The sequence below is a fragment of the Heliangelus exortis genome, chromosome 14 (assembly GCF_036169615.1).
Source record: "Heliangelus exortis chromosome 14, bHelExo1.hap1, whole genome shotgun sequence".
Classification (NCBI taxonomy): domain Eukaryota; kingdom Metazoa; phylum Chordata; class Aves; order Apodiformes; family Trochilidae; genus Heliangelus; species Heliangelus exortis.
Window position 1 is genome coordinate 5,821,116 of NC_092435.1, and position 12,988 is coordinate 5,834,103.

A 12,988-nucleotide genomic window follows, 5' to 3' on the forward strand; every position below is an offset into this window, starting at 1 on the left:
CAGGAAGATTATATGCAGATGAAATTCCTCCAGGAAAAACAAGTTCTCATCTTTGTTGTCACACAATATACTAGCAGGGTCTTCAGATAAGAATGTGAATGTTTGCAAAAAATAATTTCCCAAACCTTGCCTATTGTGTTTGTGCACCAGAATATGAGAGCTCCACATCAGCCTGAGCTTTCTCAAGTTAACCTCCACATTCAGCCCCCAACGTGGCTCTGTAGAGACAAGTGTGCCAAGTCAAAGCCTTGCATTTAAAATGGCTTTTTTTCATTTTCAGTCATTAAAATGAGTACTCTTATTTTTATAATGACTTTAAAAAACAACCCCATTTTACTGTTTTTATACAGCATAGCTTTCCCTGTGAATTTTGAGAACGAGTTTTCCAATAAAGTCTGCAGGACTCAGATTTACATCCTCACCCACTGACAGTTTAATTACTTTCATTGTAGGAGAAAGTATTTAATCACATACAGTCAGAATAACAGCCCCTTAAATACAGGCATTTGGGCCCATGATCCCCAATTTGAAATTCAATGAAGGAGAATGAAACATGCATACTGTGATCTATTTCCTGATGAAGAACACTTGATATTATCAAAACATACAGAGTTCCACAGCTGACACACACATTTTTCTAAACCATTGGTAAAATCCTTCCAGCATTTTAAGTCCACAAGATGAGGATCAGTGTGCTTTGGACAGGATCTAAAGGCAGTGCTACTCAACAAACCATACAAAGACCAACATCATAACACTGTGCTAATTAAAGTAGTAAAAATAGTCCATCTAAAATGCTGCTTGATTATGCTATTTGCTGGTATTTTAACTTTCATCTCAACAGTTACAACACTAAGGGTAAGTCATCACTGGTGATTCTCAGCAACAGATACACATTAACAATTCCTTATTACAAAAAAAAAAAAAAAAAAAAGAGCAAGGAAAGGGAGGAATTCTCAGACACTCATCGTGACAATTCAGCACAAATAAGTTTGGTGAAGTCATAAAAACCAGTTGTTAAGTGTCAATAGTTACATATTAAAGCTGACTACCAGCACCAGCTGGCTGCCTTCTTCCCTAAACTGCTAATTCATTACAGACAAGACAGTTAATAAACCCAGAAACACAACTTGTAGTCAGATTACACCACATGAGCCTTCACACTGCAATAAAGATTGATTCTCTAAGCAGCAGCAACTCACATGCAGTTAGGTGCAAATATCAGCTCTCCCACCACTAGAAAACTTACTTTGAAAACCAACAAATGGTCTTAACAGCTACGTGTGTGAAAGAGAACATTGTCCCAGACAGGAGCTAGGAGGTTACCCAGTGACATTCATTCTCAAGTAGACACAGCCTGTGTGTATTACCTCTGTATTTATAAAAAGAACAAGGTCTTCTAAAGACTGGAGAACAGCCACAACATTGAAAAAAAAAAAAAGCTGTAACAAGAGTGAGTATTTGTGCGTTTGCTTTATGAAGCTTACATTCTAATGTTTACAAAGGCCAGCACTAATATAAGACTCTCCACTAACAAACAAATCTGGAATACATCAATTGTACAGGTAAGTCAGCCAAAAATAAGCAATAGCTATGCTCCTTTCAGTTTTAAGAAAGCATGCAATAGGTTTCACCCTTCTGCCACCCCTTGTTCAGATTTCTAAATCACAGTACCAATAAAAGCATGGTATAATGGAACTGGGGCACAGGGAACAGGTTGAACTTCATCACAGACTTTTTATCAGTATTCTGCAAATGTAAAAGCAGCCTTCTTTTAGCATCAAGAAAGCAGAGAAGATACAAGCATGAATAAAAAAATAATTAAGCTATTTAAGACATCAAAAAATCAAGAAATAGCACTGTGCATATACAAATAAAATTAACATTCAATATTGTAGAGCTCATTTAAAAATGGCACCGACCGACAATATTTTACAATATGCACATTTATTTGAGGTGGGAAACTAAAGCTCCACAGGTGAAACTGATAATACAAATAATAGTGCCACTGTTGGCCCTTTATAGTACTTCTTACAATTTAATGGAAACACTTTTAAAAATAATCTGGTATGTACAAGTCTTCTGGAAACTCAACAGCTTCTTCAGAAAAGAAAAAAAATCTACGGTTCTCCCCCTCCCCTTTTTAGCCAGACAGTATTGCCAGAGATTGTGCTCACTTTTAAAGCACATAATCTTACTTTAAATTCAGTGCTATTTTCTTTCAAAAAGATCAGAAGTTGTACTTTTAGATAACAAAAGCATTTATGTTACAAACATTCGCAAATGGAAGCTTATGATTCTGGCAGACAATGTTGTGTATTAAATACAAACCAGCCAGCAATTACTGAACATAAAAAACTGAATCATAAAAAAATACTATAATTCATCACCACAGACTTTTTACATAGTTATAAATAATAAATAGCATAACACAGTAGATTACAAATGGATATATTTTGCCCCGTTAGAGTCTTAAAAAAGTAAAATACCTTTTGTCTTACCTCAGACTGACCAAGGTACTGTGTCAAGACTACTCAAGAGCTCAAATAACTCCTCAGCCAACTTGCAGAGCTCATGTTCAAGCCAAACTTTTAAGTCTTTCCTTAGAAATTGAATGTTCACTTAGTTGCTTGCCCTGCTCCTGACCAACAGAGACAAAAGCTGCAGACAGCAGCTGCAGGGGGTGCTCCTTTGGCTGCCATCTCACGGCAGAACTGGGGCTGCCCACAGCACCTTGCAACAGAGCAGAGACCTTGGGGAGGAACTCTGAGGAAAGCAACAACAGATCCTGGTAAGCACTCTACGAGCAAGCTGTACACAAAGGACTCTTCCCACCCACCCCTCTGGTTTACATTCCATAATTCTGTAACAATGTCCCCTAAGGCACAAAAATACCTATGACCTCAATGCCACAGGAGACATCGATGGTGCCATAGATGGTTCTCCTACACAGTAGTTTAAATAACTTAATTATCTGCACTGTATGTCTTTGATCAAGGCATGGATTGATTTTCCTTGGTCAAATCTTGCTGAGTATTGACCTTCTTTCATGCAATCTGTAGGATAAAGGATATGGGGACAGAACTATGCAGCTATTTTAATCATGTTCATATTGTAATTTCTTCACTGATGGCAAATGTGCCACTCATTATTTGTTTTGTTGGGTTTTTTTTAATGTAATAGAGATTTCCAGACCTGCTGTGGTCTTCAGTAATAAAAACAATTAGCAGCACTAAGAAAAGAAAAGATTTTTTTCCCCTCCCTTCTATAAGAGTTTGAGGCTACTGACTGGAAAAACTAAAAAAAAAAAAAAAATTAAAAAAAAAGCACAAGAATAGTTTTACCCAATGGTAGAAGTGCCAGAAAATAAATTAGTATTTTCAAATCCTTCCAAACCAAATTATTTCCCTAGACATAGTGACCACGATAATGACAGAAGTATTTTCCTAAAAATTGCAACACTAATAGGCATATACCTATTCTTGGAATCAAAAAGTGTATGCAAGTTCCTGAAAGCAAAAAGTTACTATAATCTTAGCAGACATCTTGTTTAAAAAATAAATTTGCAAAACCAGACATTAACATGGTCTACAATGTCCATTAAATGGATAAATCAAAATCACTGGAAAGTCACCAAGGATTACAGTTCTCCTTTTAATAATCCTCACGTTAATGGTTCAGGGATCAGAGTTCATTTCTCTGTACAAGTGTACAGCAAGGGAACAGCACAGCCAGACACTGACTCAGAACTTAAGTCACTTAGGTGAGAGATCATCCATCAAAATGAATGAAGAGCACGAGTTTGAGCATGTTACTGGAGACTCTGTGGTTATGCTGCCTTTTGTCAGTGAATCAGAGGAAGAGCCAACACTGCTGCTACTCCCATCAAGAATATCTGAAGACAGGCTGGGGAAAAAGAAAAAAGTTATTTAGTACCATGGGGGTGATGGGTTTGTGCACACTGCTCAGTTCCTTGTGCCTTTCCAGCACAGGAGATGTAGGAGACCTATACTACCACTCAGTCTTTACTGCAAGACTGGCAGCCCTGAAAACTCCTTGTTTTCTGTAGCATGTTATAAATATATTCATGCTCCTTACGGGAATGAGGAGCAGAATTTAATTTTTTTTTTAACATGCAGAATAAATAATGACTCAGGTTTTAATTGGTTATAGAAAGGAGGTGAAAACTAAGGAGAATAGACCAGAAAAGGATTATAGGAGAAGAATATTAAGAATCTAATCAGCAATGCAGCAAAGATGTCATTAATTAGTATGTTCTCTAATTTTGCACTACTCAAAGCAAGATTTTGAAACCTGTTTTTCCCTTGTAAATAAGCAACACCTGTGATTGGATTCCTAAGTTTTTATACAAGATTCCAGAGGGCACAGAAACTGATGTTTTTGCAATTTAGCTAGAAGCAACACACACAAAAGAAATTCTAGGCAGTATCAAGCCTGCAGTTACACTGAAATTATAGTAATACAGCTGATATTTTAGAATTCTTAATATCTGATGGCTGACCCAAAAAAGAACTCAGATTTTTGTGACTGTAATACACGAAGGAGACAGGCTGTAACACTAAAAATCAGACACACCACCATGAACTATGTAACTACAATAACTTTACACACACATTTTCTAAGTACTCAGGTTAAGTACCACAGATGACACACAGCCACTGAACCCTACAGGATACTGAAATAATGAAGCAGCTTTGAGGCAAAGTAACTCTGCTATGAAAGGACAGGGATTTGTAACAATTACATTCAGTATAAAAGTTTTGATACACAAAATCCAGGTTAGATACAGTCTGCTCCTGAAGAACTCACTAAAAGAGCAGGAACATTGTCACACTGCACCACCACAGGAAGAGTTCCCAGGAGTATGCATTTGCAAATTATACACAAAGTTTTGGGGTTTTTTTTCTGGAAGGAAAATAAAAACAAACCAAGAAAGTTTGATAAATGTACACTCCCTGTTTTGGCATTTCAGGGCACATGAAATATTTTACCATGAACTGAGATCTGTCAGATGTGTAACATCTGGAGAAAGCATGTTGGTTGTTCCTTGAAACAGTCTCTTTGGCTGACTTTCAGTTTCCATTTCACCTAAGGAAAACAGTGCAAATAATCAAACTCACTTCAGCCTCTGGAACATCCAGCTAACATTTCTCTGTAGTAAAACAGGTTTGTCCCACAACAGAGCAAGAGCATTTGTAACATGGCAAATCCAGTCAACCAAGAGCTTGAGTAAAACATTAATTTGATACTAGTTTTTGTTTAAACATCCAGTCCATCCTTAATTCAACTAATTCTTCAGCAGAGGGGCTATAACCATCTCATAGACACAAAACCAGGCACTTGCTACTTCAGACTACATTCAGATAAAATCTCCTGAAGCAAACTAATTACTGGGACTTCAAATTAAGGAAGCAGTTGACATGAGACAACTGACATAAGCCAAAATGCAGACATTAAAATTCCTAGTGATCATGAAAATAGAAATGCTGGCCTGTGCACTTTCACACTCCTGTGTACAACAAATTCTGGTGCATATGCACACTTCTACAGAAAAGCTGAAGAGAAAAAAATTGGCCCCTATAAGCATTTCCACTTACTCATCATTGATCAGACTATTTTTGTACCTGTTATCATATACTTAGATTAAAAGATTAAACATAATAGGGACAGTTAATACAATCTGTTTAGTATAATTTGCTCTGAGAATGAGCTGGCCCATTAATAGCTTCTGTACAGCAGACACATTGGAAATACCATCACTTTGCCAATAACAAGCTTAAAGAAAAACGCTCTCAGCTACACCACATTTTAATTTTTAGTTTGGCAACAGAATCATACGAAATAGAAATAAATTCTGTTTTTTTCCATACACTTCATAGCAGCTGTGATGTCAGCTGGAAAAGCTGACAGAGGTTAAGCATTACAGCAAACCAGCATATATTAATGTTATGCAAGAAAATTACACTGCCAGTCATTCTGTAAAAGACTGATAAGCCCCCAAATTTCCTTTAGCCCATGGCTTTTCTGTGAAGGAAAGGAATAACAGCTTCTAGCAAGCAGAATGAGTAAAAAACATTTATAAGATACTTTGTCTCCCACAAAAATGAAGAAAACCAACCCAAATGAACTTAGTTAACTTTTGCCACTTAAAATTTCAGAGACAAATCTCCACCACTGCAACCCACTGCACTCTGCCAGCAGGAATTCCCAACAGCAATGAAATATTTTTCAGTGTGTTGCCTTCTTCCCTCCCCAGGTCAGTGTCTATTTCTTACCATCTTCTGTCTGTAGAATATGAACCATAAAGCTACTGCTATAATACAGGAAGTACCAGGATTACATATTTATACAAAGAAATAAGGTTCATTTAAATTGTTACATGTTTTAAAATTAAGTAACTTTTAGAAAATTCGTTGATATTTCAGGTAAAAAAGGCAAACTGGTATCTCCACTTTGTAAAAGATGCTCCCAAAAACACATGGATAGGATGAGGAAAGCTCTTTACCTGCATTGGTTTTTATACAATCTGTCTGAAGCTTGTATAATGTTTTAAGCTTTTGTATAATGTGTAATGTTTTAAGAAACATTAAACTGCAAAATGTTTAAACTAAAACAACACAATATGACTCTTATTCCCTATTAATGACTAAGCTTGATAGACTTTTATTCAATTTTTAATGCATCTAAAATTCATAGAAATAACAACCAAGACAGGATTGGCATCTATGAGAAATCCTGTCTGTCTCTCTCTCTCTCTCTCTCTCTCTCTCTCTCAATTCAATATAAATGAGACAACATTCTTTACCTGATAGGAAAAGCAGTCCTGAAAAAAAAACAACCCAATAGGCAGTAACTTTTCTCAGAGGCTAAATATAATTCTTGTAAAATAAAAGGACCTGATTTTGGTGCAGCTAAAAATGCCTAAGTTTAAAAAAAAATGCAGAAAGGATAAGCATAGCTGGAGGCACACTTGTAAATATCTGTCTTGCAGTTCTGCTATGGAGACTTATTCTGGGATGTAATTTGAATATCCTTAAAAAGGAATACTTCCAGGAAGGAATGCAGTTTTCTCCACTCAGCAGGAAAGAGAACTGATCTATTCCATTTCTCTACACACTCACCTTCTGAACTTTCACAGTAAAAACAAACATTCAGTGCTAAGTTTAGAAGATACTGCATGATAAGCAACATTCCTAAGATGATCTGAAGGGTGTGCACTGTACAGTGGTACTCTTAAAATGTCAGGACTTGTGAATATTTATAACATTTAATTTGATGTTGAATAGAAGTTTGTCTCTTTTCAAGCAGTACCTGCTTTTAAAGTTTTTCATTCCTGTGTTTTAGACTGGCTACTTTACACTGTATTTTAAAGTTACAATTGGCAAATTCCTGTTCACCATAGATACAAGTGCATTATGGTTACAAAATAAATTTAAAAAAATACAGAAGAGAAATGTATCCAGCTGTAAAGCTACAAACATATTAAAACATCTGATAGTGTAAGCACACATACCTTTTCTTTTAATGGGGCCAAGAACACTGGGCCTGATACAGTTGATTGGACTTTGACTCCTCCTGCTAGAGAGAAAATATTGATACTCAGAGAGGGCTGTAAATGTTCCAAGTCTGAACATTACCAGACCCAGCATCAAACCAACAAAACCACATCATAAGAAAAAGCTCTTTAAAACTCTTCTTCCCCAACTGGAATGCACAGAGAGTCCAAATATGCAGACAACAAAGTGTTGCTTATTAGAGCAGATCATCTGCCACACAAAGTTGTAGTAAATTTTCTAGGATCTTCTCCTTCCATAGTTCATCACATACTAACTTCAATCCATTTATAAACTGTGTGTAATATTTACATAAAATTGATATGCTGGCAAAGTTAATAAAGGTCACCTGAAGCAACAGGAATTTCCTCACAAATTACCAAGTCTAATTTGAAGTTGACAAAGGCTCCTATGAGAACACAGACACAATGCTAACACTGGAAAAGGATGAACTCACACATTTTTATGTGGCAATACTTCAGGTTTTCTAAAAATGAAGTCTGTTTTAATGCTGTAACATCAGCTTTAACTAATCTTTGTGCTAGCCTTGGAACTTAAGCTACTTGCAGATGTTACTTACTTGGAGAATCTCCTTGTTGGACTGGGAATAGGACTTGGAGGTAATCCATTACTGCTCACAAACATTTGCAATGATGGTGAAAAACATTGCTGCAGACAAAGTCATATGAATATGCTTCAGAATTTCCTTTTAAATACTCAGGTGTTTCCCATTTATTGCCAAACATTCCCATTTAAAGAAACCCATTCCCATCTAAAGAACACCTAGTAACAGAATAAGGCTGAGATGACCAAACACAATCTTAGATGAATTAAAACTTAACTTAAAAAATATACTGGCTAATGCAATCGTGCTCAGATTAACCTCAAATTCTAACACACAATAAATCTGACATGGAAACAGACATGGTTTTGTAGATAAGATGGCTGTTTCTGGTTTTTCCTATTACATTCAGAGATAGCAAAGTAGCAGTAGAATATTCAGGACTCACTTCTTTGGTTGTTAAACAAACAAGTTGAGTTTACTCAAAATGCATCTGACCTGAAAATTTACTCCAATATTCCAAAGTAGAACAGTGTATTCAGCTCTGTAGTTCTGCAGCTATTCTGAGCTTAGCCCATGAATGCCCACAGCTAAGCACAAAAATATTTGTCAAGTTATCAATCACTGGCCATCATTCCAAAGGCACAGGACCCAGCTGCCAGCATCAGTGCCACACCAGGAACACATCTATCCAGCACTAATATCTGGCTTCTCCATGCATCAGTACCAGTAGAGGCATCAACAGTAGCAATACAAAAAAAGCAGAACCAGGAGAGGGCAAAAACATGGTCAAGGAGCCCATCTTTCAACAGTTGCCAGCTTCTCTGTCCTATGTTTCAGTTTTCCAGTCCTCACTGGAAAAAGTAGTTTATTATCCAAGATCCACTCCTTCCCTTTTTCCAGCACCTGCCATCAGCCTTCTGTACATACTCAGCATCCCTAAGTCCTTTTCCCCATTGAGTTGATGCCTTCCTTTCCATAACAGATATTTTCATGCTCCTCACCTTGAAGATTTGCAGCTTCTGGTCTTTGCCTCCACCCATACTCTACAAATGATACATTATAATTGTGGTGCTTCTCTCCCAGCATAGCCCCCCTTACACATTAGAAAATCATGTCCAAATATGATTACTCTAACAGCCTCTTCTAGCTTCCCCAGAAGCAGAACCCTAAGCTGTCCAAAAATTGCACAAATAGCAGCAACTGAAAACTCTCAGTGTGACAGAACTGGCACACTGCTTAAACTCTGCAGGCTCTAAAATGAGAAGCATCATCTGATTCTTAAAAACCAGCAAGATGTGGGTTTGGGTTGGAGGGGCTTGGCTTTGTTTAGTTGGTTTTTTTAAAGAAAAAAATCTCAATTTATGAAGTTACACACAACTTCACAGTCCACCTCGGTTGAAAATTCTACAATGTTCTCTCAGTTTCATATTTCATTTATCCTACCTTTCCTATTCCTCTTGTAGGGGAAGGTGCAGGTGAAACTGGAATGAAGTCTATTCTCTTTGGGGAAGAGGATTTCTCAGACTTATCCAAGTCATTGTCGCTCTGTAAATACAAGGTTTCAAACTTAATGCTGGTGCATGACATTACCTTAGAACCCAAGGCACAACCTTCTAATGGGAAGTCACTGGGCCAAATGCACAAAACAGCTGAAGCAGATGAACTTAATTTCTTAAATTATTTTCATAGTTAATTCCTCTCTTTCCCTTAAATTCATCAGCCAAGTGTGAAAGTAGAATTAAATAGGAAACATCTATAAAGAGATTACCAGGCTCAAGCTTTCCTCCCATGACTGGCTTATCTGCATTGCTGTTTGCACTTCCCTAGAATACAAAAAATCCCATCAGTAGCTACAAAGAGGATAGGTAGCTATTTTATCACCTTGTTTCAATAACACTCACCTTTCATGTGCTGTTTCTCTGTTCATTAAATCCACTCCTTCCTCCTGCAGAAGACAGATCTAAGTTTTACCATAACATCTAATTCATCACAGGTACTCAGAAAAATACCTCTTATTCAGTATTTTCCTGTTAGGATTGAAATATGAACAGCAGGCACCCTCCAGAAAGAAGAGACTGCTCCCAACCCAGCTCACCATTTCTCTTGAATGAAATAACATTTCAACATGCAAAATAGTTAAAACATGACACAAGCCTTACAAGGATGCTTCCTTGTTGAAATGAACTCTTAAAGAAGACTCCATTTCCTCTTCAAAAACTCAACAGGGATGAAACTCCCAAGATGTAAGTGCTTTAATTGTTATATAATACATTTCATTCTGTTACTAAATATACAGATAAAAATTATGCCTACCCTTCTGATCTGATGAAGTCGGCTGCTAGGAATACGAATAGGAGATGATGACAACAACTGGAAAAAAAAAAGTGAGAGCCACAATGATTAAATCACACATCAACAGCTTGCACACATCCTCTTTACTATCACCTACATTCTTAGTGAATTAAAAATGAGCTGTACAACTACATGTGGATGACTCAAGTAGTGTTGCAAAAAGAAAACACTGAGCTTCAAGAGAAAAGACTTGTTTTACCACTTACAAATCCATTCTATCACTCAGCAAGTGGCACAGAACTCAGACTTGCAAGCATCTCAAATGCAGAAACAGCTCTACATGCTGTTCAGACAAGTGTGGTGTTGTAAATGAAGCAAGGAACACTGCAATTCCTGACTGCCTCAAGTGAGATGACAAACTCCTGTATGGTTGTTATAAAGGAAAAATTTCAGTGTTTCATCTCAGCCTTGAACATCACTCCCTAAAAATTTATTCTTTTAACTTTTCAGTTGCATACAATTTTGCACACCTACTTCCTTTGGAACATAACAAACAGGCCAACTCAGGATGCCCAGGTATCTGCTGTAACACCTACTGATCTGAGTTCCAAAAGTTTGACTTTTATTGTTAAGAAACTGCATAACACAATACTTTTATTAAACTCCATCTCTTTTTCTAAAGAGAAGACATTGAAGAAACATATTTCAGGACTAAGTTCAATGGATTTTGAGAAAAGCAATACCTAACCTTCACTAACCATGTATGAGAAAGAAAAATTTGAGTAGAAAAGGGCAGACAGATCCCCAAGTTGATGAGGGTGAAAAAAACAAATGCAAAGACTTTCAGAAGTTGCAGTACTATGCACTGCCATACTTATACAGCAGTGGGCAAGATATCATCCAGCAAATAAATTCCTCTTTAAATGACTTTCTGACATCTATAGTGCTCAGCCTTTGCAAAAAGAAAAGACCAGGCTTGGCAAACAAAGAGGTGAATGAAGACTTGCAACTCTCCCACTTTTACAAAAAATGAAAACGGCCTTTTGAGACCTGTGATTTTTGTCACATCAGTTTTCTCTTCCAACCCATGGCCATGTCCAAATTAACTTTTAACTGTACTTAATCCTGCGAATCACACACAGCTTCTGCTATTGTTCTTTTCTTGGGAACACAGAGCTAATGGGCTGCAGGTGAAAACAATGCATATTCTGCAGCGTGGAAGCTTGCTGGGATGCTTAGTACAAATACAAATCAAGTTTAACTTCATTTCTCCAGCGCAATTATTTCTTGTTACACGTAAACAAAACATGCCAAAGATTCCTTACCATACTGTGACGGCTCATAACTGTTGTGCTGTTCCTGCGAGTCCGCAACACGTACGGCTGAAAAACCTGCGAGTTGTCACTGAGGAGGAAACCAAAAAAAGTTCCGTGAGCAACTTTTTAAGGCGTGCATTACTTGGAACCACACAGCGCTGCAGCACAGCCTCCAATCTCCATCCATTTCATTCCAACAGAACCTCTCTCCCGACCAGCCCGCGGGGACCCGCACACGCGGTTCTGCAGCTTCAGCGAGCAGTAACTCCCCGCCCCGACTCCAGCATTTCCAGCATCAGTGACACGCTCCACAGTGCCCACCCCGCACCCCCCGCGGAGCCCGACACCGAGCGGAGCCGGGTGCGGGGATCCGAACCGCGCCGGGCCCGACAGCTGCGGCCTGCACTGCCCGGGCCGCCGAGCTCCCCCCCCCGCCAGGGCCGGGCCCGTTGCCGCCGGCGAGCGGGACAGCGGGGACCGGACGGGGCCGCGCTCACCTGAGCCCGTGGATGAGCGGGGCGCTGTTCGATCGCCTCAGGCCGCCCCCATCGCTCGGGGCCGCGGCGCTCCCCGGCGGCAGCTCCAGGTCCAGCTCCATTTTCTCCTGAGCCATCGCGGCAGCGCCGGCTCCGGATTCGCCCGCTCCGCCGCGACGCCCATTCACTGCCGGCACCCGCAGCGGCTCCTCATGCCGCCGCCGCCGCCGACAACGTCGCCGCCGCTCCCCCCGGCCCGGTGCGGCGCGGCCGCCACTACAGGCCCCGCGGGCGGCGCCGCAGGCAGAGGCCGGGGGCGCGCCGGGCCCGGCGAGGGGGGCGGCCCCAGCAGCGCCCCATGCCGGGGCAGCCCGGGGGGCGGCCCGTTCCCCCACCCGCTCTCGCCCACCGACGAGATCCGCGGACGCGGCACCGCTCCCCGCCCCGCTGCTGCTGCTGCTGCTGCCGCCGCCGCTAACGCTGCCGCCTCCGGAGCGGATCGATCGCCCCGAGCCAGACTCCCCGTGCGCGCCGCCGCCGCCGCACAGCGCGCATGCGCCGAACCCGCCGGGCGGGGCCAGGCTGCGCGCCCCGCAGAGCGCGTGCGTCCCGCGGCCGTACCACGCCATGGCGCGTGCGCACGCGGCCGGCATCGGACTCGCGCCGCGGCTCGCGGGTCCCGAGAGCCTTCGGAGGGGAGCGCGCGGCGACCGCCTGAGGGGGCGGGGCGAGAGTTTGAAACGCGCCAATGGTTGCCAAGAGACG

The 12,988-nt window shown here is 40.4% G+C and overlaps 1 protein-coding gene and 1 non-coding gene across 2 annotated transcripts; both read right to left on the minus strand.

Annotated features, from left to right (window-relative positions):
- Positions 1-919: 919 nt before the first annotated feature.
- PABIR2 (PABIR family member 2) lies at positions 920-12,682 on the minus strand. The gene is made up of 10 exons (XM_071758287.1): positions 12,245-12,682; positions 11,757-11,835; positions 10,453-10,509; positions 10,041-10,084; positions 9,908-9,962; positions 9,583-9,684; positions 8,155-8,243; positions 7,535-7,599; positions 5,013-5,109; positions 920-3,906 (listed from the first exon to the last, which is right to left on the minus strand). Exons 1-10 carry the CDS (start codon positions 12,358-12,360, stop codon positions 3,756-3,758), a joined length of 855 nt encoding a protein of 284 aa, XP_071614388.1. The 5' UTR covers positions 12,361-12,682; the 3' UTR covers positions 920-3,755.
- On the minus strand, positions 3,994-4,139 carry LOC139802797 (small nucleolar RNA U109). The gene has a single exon (XR_011728789.1). It is a non-coding gene; the product is annotated as a small nucleolar RNA U109 (small nucleolar RNA).
- Positions 12,683-12,988: the final 306 nt, after the last annotated feature.

Bases quoted from the DNA above. Each gene is read 5' to 3' on its own strand.
- PABIR2 (XM_071758287.1), bottom strand. From the start codon at position 12,360: ATGGCTCAGGAGAAAATGGAGCTGGACCTGGAGCTGCCGCCGGGGAGC. The intron at 7,600-8,154 runs GTAAGTAACATC...TTTTCTCTCTAG, and splicing joins CCAACAAGGAGATTCTCCAA to CAGGAGGAGTCAAAGTCCAA. The intron at 3,907-5,012 runs GTAAAATATTTC...CTTTTTCCCCAG, and splicing joins CTGACAGATCTCAGTTCATG to CCTGTCTTCAGATATTCTTG.